General features: G+C 35.2%; 1 protein-coding gene across 4 annotated transcripts in view; it reads right to left on the bottom strand.

Moving 5' to 3' along the window:
- Nucleotides 1-5,614: 5,614 nt before the first annotated feature.
- The window catches only part of LOC143915053 (protein turtle-like), a 373,910-nt gene continuing 368,550 nt past the window's right edge, over nt 5,615-10,974 (bottom strand). For 3 of the 4 annotated variants that reach the window (XM_077435466.1, XM_077435467.1, XM_077435468.1), the window contains 2 exons: nt 9,770-9,842; nt 5,615-6,798 (listed from right to left, as the gene is read on the bottom strand). In XM_077435466.1, the coding sequence (XP_077291592.1) occupies nt 5,655-6,798; nt 9,770-9,842 (1,217 nt within the window). In that variant the 3' untranslated portion in view covers nt 5,615-5,654. The remainder of the gene's footprint in view (nt 6,799-9,769; nt 9,843-10,974) is intronic. The other variant, XM_077435469.1, reaches the window with a different exon arrangement.

Below are 10,974 nucleotides of genomic sequence, written 5' to 3'. Positions count from 1 at the left end.
GCTATTTGCAGGTACTATATCTGCGACAAGCGCAAATCCTTGTGCGCATGCGCGTGAACTGTCACTGTCAGCGTGTTTACTGTTAAAACTTTGTTTTAAGCCTCTTAAAATTTAGTTCGAACTCGTAAAGTGACGTAGAGTAAAAAATATAATCCAAATTAGTTAATATTATTAATTGTTAGAAAATTATTATCATATACAACGTATAATACCTACATACAAGAAAAAATCGCGAACTAGCTAAATTATATAAATCTATTATAATAACGTGCGAAATTTATTTGCCTCATGTATAATGAACGATTGATTAAACAAGTCCAGCATACATTAAATGTAAGAAATCATAATCGGATTATAAGTTCACACGCATGCGCAGAAGGCTTTGCGCCTGTCGCAGATAAAGTACCTACAAATAGCCAATAATTCGCAGATATAATACCTACAAATAGCCACAACCTTTTTTTTAATAATAACGGAATAATTAATCACTTTTTATTTAGCTATTGTATCATTGTATATTTACACGTGTCGCTTTTAAATTACAGCAGAGGGGGGGGGGGGTGGATTTTTGGATTGGGGGAAATGTAGAAGTGGAGGAGTGTTACCCTTAATAAATATGACTGAATACAATTGAAAAGAAAAAGATTTAGAAAATAAATTAAGAGTATTAAATTTAATATACATATATATATACGTAAACGATAGGAATCATTCATTAAAAATTACAAATATTATTTTTTCAGTGCTTGTAAATTATTTATAAGTCTCTATTTTGTATTCTTTTCCCTCCTTCTCACGTCAAAAATATTATTTTGAAAATGTATTTAAATGTAATTTGACCAATAAGTAAAGCCGTATGTTTATTAATTAATATGTTAAAATTTTGACGTGAAAATTCCTCTTGTAATTTAATCATCTTCAATTATTTTATTTTTTTTTGTTTAAATTTATACATTATACGTGTGTGTATATATAAATGCGAAAATGGCGTCGTACAGTACCCGCTCCTGAAAATAGGATCTCACAAGGGTAACTACAGACATGGGATGATGTAAAATCATTATAATAATAACACATGCAATAAGAATTATAAATAAAATAATCAAAATTTGTACTTAAAATATATAACCTAAAAAAAAAGTATAATATATGCATATAAATTTCATTTCAGATTTTTTTTTTAACATATTAATTGTTATTGCTAGAGATCGTTTTTTTTTGTATAATTATTCATTGTTTATATATAATTTATATTTTTTACAATAAAAATGACGTACAAACTTAATTTTTAACGGCGAAACGGCGCAAGTAACAACGCCGACGGCGATCATCATCATCGTCTCGATCATTATACTTACTATACAATATATTATATAATACAGAGTGAAGTTCAACTAACGATTCAACTACTAACATTATTAGAAATTGTTTTAATAACTTTTGCAAACTCCTCGGTGCAAATTTTCAGCGTTGCCAATTCTTTTCGAATCATAAGGGCGAAAACACACAGAGAAGCACGCGGCACGTGTTCTTTTTTTATACACTTTTTAGCATGCGAAAAAAACTCAAGCATCCCTGAGGCACGCACTCCTAAAAATCACCCCCTGGAGTGTTTTCAGTGATATTTTGTATTGATATAAGCTTGACAGTGATTGACAATGGTTAATCTCACATTTCAAGAAATGTATGAGAAACTTGTTGAAATAATTAGATTGTATGAATTAGCGCCCTTTCTTGACTCGAAGCCAATGAGACGTGCCGTGCCGTTCATTTCAGTGTGTTTTCGCCTTAAAAGAATGATTATATAATTTACTTTAAAAATCAGTAGTGAATTAGAAGGGGCGTCATTTCAGCTTTACCCATAGGGGGGCAAAATTTTTAACCAGTAAGGAATGACTTTCTAGGGGGGGTTTATTATATTTAAAATATGAATGTATATGAATTTTAACTATTTATTCTAATAATTTTTTTATTTATATATTTTAATCACTAAAATTAATAGTAAAATGATTTTAAAAAATCTATTAAGAGATTTGGTTTGTTGGTTTATTATTTTAATATTTTAATTAATAATAATAAATTAAACAACGTGGATAATCCCGTAAAAATCTAGAGGGGGGGCGACTGTCCACCCCAGCCCCCCAAATGACGCCCCTGTGAATGAGGGCGGTTTCAGACTAGCGTATTTTTCTGCGCGTATACCGTCGTTTCGGCATACGCGCGCTTCAAAAAACCGGACTCGCGTACACGGGCTTATTCCGGCGTTTTTGCTCGAACCGGTAGTGGTGATTTAGTATCAACATGGATAATACGAGCTTATAAGCGCGTCTACGCTCGTACGAGTTGCGCGTATGGAAAACGACGCGCCTATACGCGCCTACATGCACTTCAAAAAACGAGATTATACGCGCGTATAAAACGCTAGTCTGAAACCGCCCTTAGTGATCGTTCCAATGACGAAGGCCCACCCCCACCACTCCCCGAAAAATATGCGAACACTTCTGCTGCCCCTTTTCCGAGGAGTGGGGGTGGGCCTTCGTCAATATAACAAATGCGAAAATTATATCATATTAATTTGCAAGCTTTTGAACAGCTGAATAATGTATTTTTTTTTCTATATATGTATATATATATATATAGTTGGCAACCCTGTTCGCCGTCGCCATCGAAACTTGCGCCATTTGCACGATAAATTATAAATAATTTACAAAAATCGATTAACCCATAAGAGAGTGTGACAAAAAGTGTGAATATTTTAAAAATGCCTGTTTTTTAAAACTTTACAATTACAATATATCATTTTTGTCATTTGCATATAATTCTTTTTTTTTTCCTTCATAATAATTTATTTATTTTCTTATTATTTTCATTTAATAAAAAGTAAAGTTTGAACACTACACACTAGGTACTGCTACTGCGAGTGTAGACTTACTGCGCTACCTACGTAATGTCATGTAATGTTTTGTTATGCTAGACTTTATATAATACAGTGCACGGGCGACACCACGTGCCGCCCGTGCTATAAAGCGTTAGAATTATTCCAGGGCATCCATACAGTATCCCCGCGTAATATACATATGTATAAATATATACACGCTCGTATGCAGCGGCTCTCCCGACAGTCCTCGGAAAGATTCTCCGTCCGACATGGTCCGGGGGCCGAGCGTACGTGCGATATATAAGAATATATAATTTACATTAGAATAGATTAGAAGTCAAATTATCTCTTAATGAAGAAACGTAAATAAATAAAATTAAACGATAATTATTCGGTGGTTCTATATATATCACTTGATTAATTCAACATAGGATGTGATCACAATTTTGGTATCGTATATATGTAATCAAGACAAACGAGTCATCGCGAATGTTGCAACATCGACGATTTCAAACATAACCTCACTCACTACAAGAATTTCTTCTATTAGGTGTTTATAGGTTAGAATCGACCGATGTGCAAATTTAACAAATGCCAAACGTTGAGGTAGATGAGATGATATCCGATGTACATACATATATAGGTCAGTGGTGGCTCGTCAGGGATGCAGCCTCCCAGTACAGTACAAATGAATGCTATTTTTGGCGTCTGAGGGGCTGCAGACCTCCCATCATAGTACATATGCATGATGTTTTTGTTTTAATTTGATCAAAGACCTATGTAATACAGCCTGACTAATCTCTGCACTATGAATTCTCACGAGTTGCTACTGATATATATACATATATAGGTACATATATGTATATCTAACGTGCAAATGGCGAATCGAAAAGTAAATTTGCCCGTGTATTTGTATGTAATAATAATAATAGACAGGAAGAAAAACTTAAAAGTACTAATATTTCTAAGATGTATAAAATTTTCATCGTAATAGACTCATTGATAAGTAAATTTGATTGCTTTTAAGGCTTATAATTTTATTTAGAATATTTTTTGAGTGTTTATTATTTATACAATAATAAATATGTATAGTGGAATAAACGATGATAATTATATTAGATTGTATGTAGATGTGAAAATTATAATAATAAATTATAAGTGAATTGTATTAATACGCACGAAGACGATTTGGCTTCTATTCTATTTTATCTACACATATGTTTGCGAACATCAAAATAACTTAAAACGTATTTTTTCAATTGAAAAAAAAAAACAAAAAAATATCATTCTTGAGCAAATCACGACTATGTATCATTAGAATATATAAAAAAACTGTATGAAGTCCATCACATTGTTCAATAAAAAATTGAGGTTTGTACCAATAGCCGTTAAGACGATGGTAATTATACAAACTACACATTTTGTCATCATATTAAACAGTTCTGTAAAATCTACAATCACATTTCGATAATACATACATACAATTCATATAATACATGTTCAAAACGAAACGTAAACAATGAAATAAAAGTGGCGTGATTGGACTTAGTAATATTATCGATAATGATGTTTCAATAACATCGTAATGATATTTCCACAGCATGTAGGTCAGTGGCGGCTCGTCTATATGGGCTGCGGGCTGCAGCCCTCCCAGTACAGTACAAATGCATGCTATTTTTGCCGTCCATATGAGCTGCAGGGCTGCAGCCCTCCCAGTATAGTCCAATGCGTGCTATTTTTGCCGTACATATGGTCTGCAGGGCTGCAGCCCTCCAGTATAGTACAATGCATGCTATTTTTGCCGTACATATGGTCTGCGGGGCTGCAGCCCTCCCAGTATAGTACAAATGCATGCTATTCTTGTCTGCATTTGATCACCGGTATGTTCAACAAGGTACTACCGCCCGATTATTCTCTACAGCCCCTCTCCCCTATGAATTATCACGAGCCGCCACTGAACAATTATTATTGGTACATACATACGTCATCGTACGAAACCCTTCGACCGGAAGGTTCGCATACAGATCCGTCGTAATAAAATCAAATAAAACATTCGTCCATCGTTTGAATGTTCAACATACATATGCATAAATTCAAATACATATTGTGAACAAATTTACAAAACAATCAAATAATAAAAAAAAATAATATTATACAATTTTCGTGCATTCAGATTTGAATTTATACAATATATTTATATAATTATATAAACGACGATTCGAACATTGCACAATGTATATAAATTATAGAACTAGGCGTGACGAACGAGTTTGTGTTTTTTTTTTTATTTTTGCATACAGTTTCGAATATATATATATTTAAATTTATATACTATTCACGATATCTAAATCAAAATATGGCCACTTTCATCATTTACAATCACATCAAAATATTTTTTTTTATTTATTCATTTGATACATTGCCCGACGACACCACCTTAAACAACATTTCTCCGTTGCAAGTTCCGCGAGCATCGTGCAATATATATATATATATGTAATATAATATTCAATAGAAAATGACGTATCGCACGATCGTTTTTTTTTTTTATTATTAATTTATTATTTTAAACTTATTTTGTAATAATTTAATAATAAATCATCGTGTGGGTCGATATTTTTCGCAATAAATTCATATCTAGTCACTTACGGTTAAAATGTGAAATTGTGCCTATACGTTATGTATTTATAAATATTATGTGTGTGGGTGTTTTTTTTTTTTTTTGTTTTTTTTATTAGATTTTAGAGTTTTGTAGGGGGAGTTGGGGATGTGGCCGTCAGCAGACACTGTCGAGGTCATGGTCGCGGAGTCTTTGAGCTTGCCGTCGCCGAAATTGATAGAATTCTTCTTTCATTGCGCGAACGCGGGCTTCTACGTCCCTCTCGCGCCGCACCCGAGGCCTCAACTCAGTAGGGGTTGAAGCAGACGGGGTCGGAGTAGCCGGATCAAACTCATAATGAGCGTCGACGGAGCCGGCATCACCCGTGGCCGGCTTCGGCAGCAGTCGCCCGGGAGGCTCCAGTGGATCCAGCGGAGTCAGAAGAGCCAGCTCCAACCATAAAGGTGGTGGTGGTTGAGGTGGGGCCCTGTACGGAGGCAGACGCCACTCCGCAGTGCTGCCGGAGCGGCTGCTCTGATTCTGCTGGGACGTGTTCTTGCTGCCGAAGCCGCTGGATGAGGAGCGACTCTCCGGAGACGGCTCGTGCGAATGATGTCGTGCTAGGTCGGGCGCAGAGCGAGCGAGACGGCGAGGAGAACGCGGCCTGGGAGCTCTGGTCTCCTCCCGGATAGCCCTCAGCGACGGCAGCTCTTGCGAATACCTCTGGTGAACCGAGCGCAACCTTGCAGCCGGAGGCGTCGGGAAGGAGCGTTCGGCAGAGCTGGGCTGCCTCACCGAGCTCAGGTCGCTGAAGTGCACCGGCGACAGTGGAGATAGTGGCGACAGCGTTGCCGGAGAGGAGGCTCGGAACCGCGGCGATAGAGGCAGCGGGAGAGCGTAGACTCCGGGGGGCCTCCAGAGAGGGATAGGCGGCGGCGGCCTCGCGCTCTGCCCCGAGCCCTCTGACCTGAGACTCAATTGGCTGGGGTAGCCGACGAGGGGTTTGCGCCAGGAGGCACGGGCGTGGGTCCGTTTGGGCGCGAAGCCGCCGTCGTCGGAGCTGCTGTCGTTGGTGAGGTTGGTGTTGGAGGCTCGCAGCACGAAGCGGCCGTCTGGCGCACGATGGATGCTGCCGAGGCTGCGGTCGTCTCCGCGCAACTCGGCGCGCCAGTACTCGGCGTGCCTCCAGTACTCCGTGTGCCTCCAGTGCTCCGCGTGCCGCCAGTACTCCGGCTCTCCGGTGCAACGGTCGCGGGGCCAAATCCAGTTCAGTATAAACTTCAGGCAGGTGCTCACACTTGATATTCCGCTCGTTCTAAATCTGAAACCACCAACATAATACAATCAGTATATTGAATCAATTTCAGTTTTTTTTATTTCAATTTGGTATTTTTTTTTTATTTATTTATTTAATAGTTTTGGACCATTGTGGCATTACAGGAAGAACCTAATGCGCCACAATGGTCTACATTTGAAAAGATATAAAAACATGATATAAAAACAAGTAAACTGTAAATAAAGGAAAAAAGCAAAAGCAGAAAACATGGTAAAATAAAATAATAAAAAAAAAAATCCCACTTCCAGTTTATAAAATTTAATAATTTTTTTTCATTTTCATCAAATTGCAACAAGAATTATACTTGAATTTTTTTGTGACGAACACACATGTTTAAGGGGTCGAAAAAAATAGTGGAAGAAAAATCGAACTAGAGTAAACTGCTACTTCCGGTTGACGGATGCTAACTAAATTTTATAATTAACTTAGTATTAAAGTTAAACTTCTAGATATGAAATTTCAGTTCAATAAACCAAAAGTATTTATTCTCTAGAGTAAAAGTACTGCTTCCGGTTTAGATAGAAATATTTAAAAAATATGAGGTTATAAAAATTATTATTTGTATTATATTTAAAAAAAATTCAGTCCGATTCAATTAGTGGTTTGGGAGATAATTGAATTCAAAAACTTAAAAAAAGAGGACACCTATAAGGCGAGGTACCATTTCCGGTCAACTTAAAACTTTGAAAAAAATTTACGTCGTGTCGATAAGAATTTCAGTAACCGATACTAAGTTTCAGTTCGATAGGACTAACGGTGTTAAAAATATCCCCAAAATACACACCCACACAGACACACATTTTTTCTAGATCATGAAAACGTGATCAGTGATCGATTCTGAGTTCAAATCAGTCAAAATCTCGAGTTCGAATTTTCGCATGATCACAAAACTTCATCTATTGTTACTACGTACATAGATAAAGTAAAAAGTAACAAAAGGAAAATAATACATCATTCAAAGAGAAAAAAAATAACAAAAGTGTAAAAATTAAAAATAAAATCCATAAATCCCATTCTTTGTTTACACTGAACAAAATTAAAATAGTATATAAAAATATACAAAGGAGAAAGAAAAAGTAAAATAAAATAAAACAAAATATAAATAAAAATAAAATCACAGCGAGGCCCAAATGGAAGAGAGTAGATTAAGATTCCACTCATTCATCACATTCAAATTAAGAAAGTAATGATGAGCGCAGGTTACCGGATAAATATGTTAAAATAATATCCGATAATCTACGCTCCCCAAGGTGGAAAATATCACATTCAGGGACAGCAGCAACGATTTCATTGAGAAGTCGAATAGCTCTTGGAATAGGAGCCATTCGAAAAAGAACTGTGCGAGCAGCAGGTACAACCATCAAATGATGATGTCTACCACGAACATAATTATTGGGGACATAAAGTCCCAACTGTTCCAGCAACAACGGGCATGACGTATTACCACGCAATAGCTGGAGAACGAAACGAATTAACGAGAAGTTTCTCCGAAGTTCAAGGGAATTATACCCAAGCATGCCCAAAAGGAAATATGGTATATGTACTCGGATTCAACATTTTGAACAACATATTCTTTTGTATAATAAAACCATCGTTATAGTGTCTTACTAGTTGTTTTACCCGGCTTCGCTCAGTATTTGTAATATAAGGGCTTCAGCACACTTGCCGGATCGTTCGGTGCGGCCCGTAAGCTGCCGGTAGCCGTTCCGGACGATCGCGGCCGCATTGAAGGGGGGAACCCATAGATATAGAATACATAGATACGCCCTGACGCTCTAAGCCGATGTATTAAGTAATTTGCAATAAATTAACAATTGCAATCATATATATAGTATACCATAGATACGCCCTGACGCTCTAAGCCGATCACCCTGTTGGTGCATGCACACACAAAAAAAAGTACAGTGCATGCACACTCTCTCTCAGTAGCTAGTTAGCTTCTAAGTCGGAAGGTCGATTGATATTTTTCGAAAATGCCAACGTATTCAGTGAAATTGTGTTACAATTACTCAAGAAAACATAAAAAGGCGGATGGCATCACATATCATGAGTAAGAATTAATATATAATGTCTTCAATTATAGTAGTATTTTAACATATAATGAAATATCGGCATATCTTAGCAGCCAACACCTATTTATTAAAGGGTCAGGATAGGTTAGGTTAAGTTAAGGTTAGCCCTATTCATTTAAGATTTGGTTAAGAGATATGTATCTGCTGACGATATTTTGATAGAAATGCTTCGACAACATTATGGGGCAGCAGGAAAAAACAAAAATTGTAATAAACATTTCGTTGCTATGATACAAATAAAAAAAAAGTCGACTGCGATTCAAAGGTAGATCGCATGTTAAGGTAGACCGCATACTAAAGTAGCATCCATTTTTTTATTTTAATTTTAAGACCATTTAGAGAAAGTTACAACTATGTATAACCATCTTGTAGATATTGAAAAGTATGAAAAAAAAAACACAGATAAAAATAAAATTTTACATGCAAATGGAAAGAAATTTTGAAAAAAAAAATATATTTAAACTTTTGAACGTTTCAAAATGGAAATTAAATTTAAAAAAATGTTACAAATTAACATTATAAATAAATAATAATAATATGAATTAATCTTTTTAGTCCACTATTTGGATAGTTCTCAAAATGGACTATATGTAAGTCGGCAAATAGCCGCCAAAATAAAATAAAAACATTCCAATGTAATAAAAATGGTAAAACAATCGAACGAAAACCAAAGACAAAATTTAGTTGCTTATTAATCACCTGATTTCCTATAGATCCAATGAAATCCGAAATTGAAGCATTAAAAATGGAACCAATTTCATTAGAATAATTGTATATATTTTTCTATTATAATAATATATTTCGGTTTTCGGCAACGTGTGAAACGTTACAGCAGACTTAAGACACAATGGAAGAGTAATAACATTGTATGTAATAAGACTTACTTTTTGAAAGGCACTTGAGTGCTGGCCGCGCCGTTGCGTATGTCTGTTACTCTGCAGGCTACCATGTTGTATTCTGTAATCGAATTATTTCTGGATATTAATGGTAATGTCGGATGTTCGCAAACCCAAACAACGATACGTAAGTAAGCCAGGGGTCATATGCTCACCGTTTAGGTAACAACACCATATTGCGACTAAAGAAGAAAGCGGCTGAAAATGATGAAGCTGATGATCGAACGCAGAGACAAAAAAATAACTCAAAGAAAATAAAATGGAACAAATTTCTGAACAAAATCAACACCGCAATAATAATTTTCCATTTATTTATGCATGTTTTTTTTACATGATTACATATGAACGATGCATTTACGAAACGATTTTTTTAGTAATGTCGTCGTCATCAGTTATTTATTAATTCATGACAAATATACAAATGATTGTCGTTTATTGAAATGGTGGAAGTTACCGGGAATAAAACCTTACTAATATAAAAATGTATTATATTATATATTGTAAGCGTTTTGATTACTGAGCAGTTCAAATCCTACTTTGATAAGCCAATCGTAATAATATTACATCTTTGCATTAAAAATACATTTTTATGATCATGATAGAGTGGTGTTTAATAAATTAAGTATTGACGTCGGATGAAGATTGTTAATTTAAGATATAAGTTACGATTATATTTCACCATCGAATTGACGGCCAAACCTCGCAAAATGACAAAGTTTCAAAGCGATCGGAAGAATGTAAGAAATATCGTCAGACCGATTGGTGAAGTAAACCTAATAAAAGGCTTGTAAAAAGACCGAACGGAACAAATCAACTGTTGTGAGCAATTCAGAGATTCGGTCGGTCTATTATTTTTATTTCATATAATCTAAATTTTTCATTTTATCTTTAAATATATTTAAACTAAGGGATAAGTGTTATTATCTAACAATGGCGTATTTTTATCATTTGAAAAGACTTTTCGTTAATGTATATAAATATAAAACTGTCCAATAGAATTTGTAAAATATGTCTTTGTGGGATAAAAACACTATGAAATATTTGATTGTCTACTTACTCGTTTGTACTCATTTATTGAACTCTACTAAATATAAAAATGTATTTTTATTGTAAGAATATTTTCATCTAAGTATATACAAGTGCAATTTTTCTAAAAATACTGTGTTTAGGGAAGTTTTGTTAGTTTTAAATGA

Source organism: Arctopsyche grandis, chromosome 8, assembly GCF_051622035.1.
Source record: "Arctopsyche grandis isolate Sample6627 chromosome 8, ASM5162203v2, whole genome shotgun sequence".
Lineage (NCBI taxonomy): Eukaryota > Metazoa > Arthropoda > Insecta > Trichoptera > Hydropsychidae > Arctopsyche > Arctopsyche grandis.
This window is presented reverse-complemented; position numbering and strand designations above follow the sequence as displayed.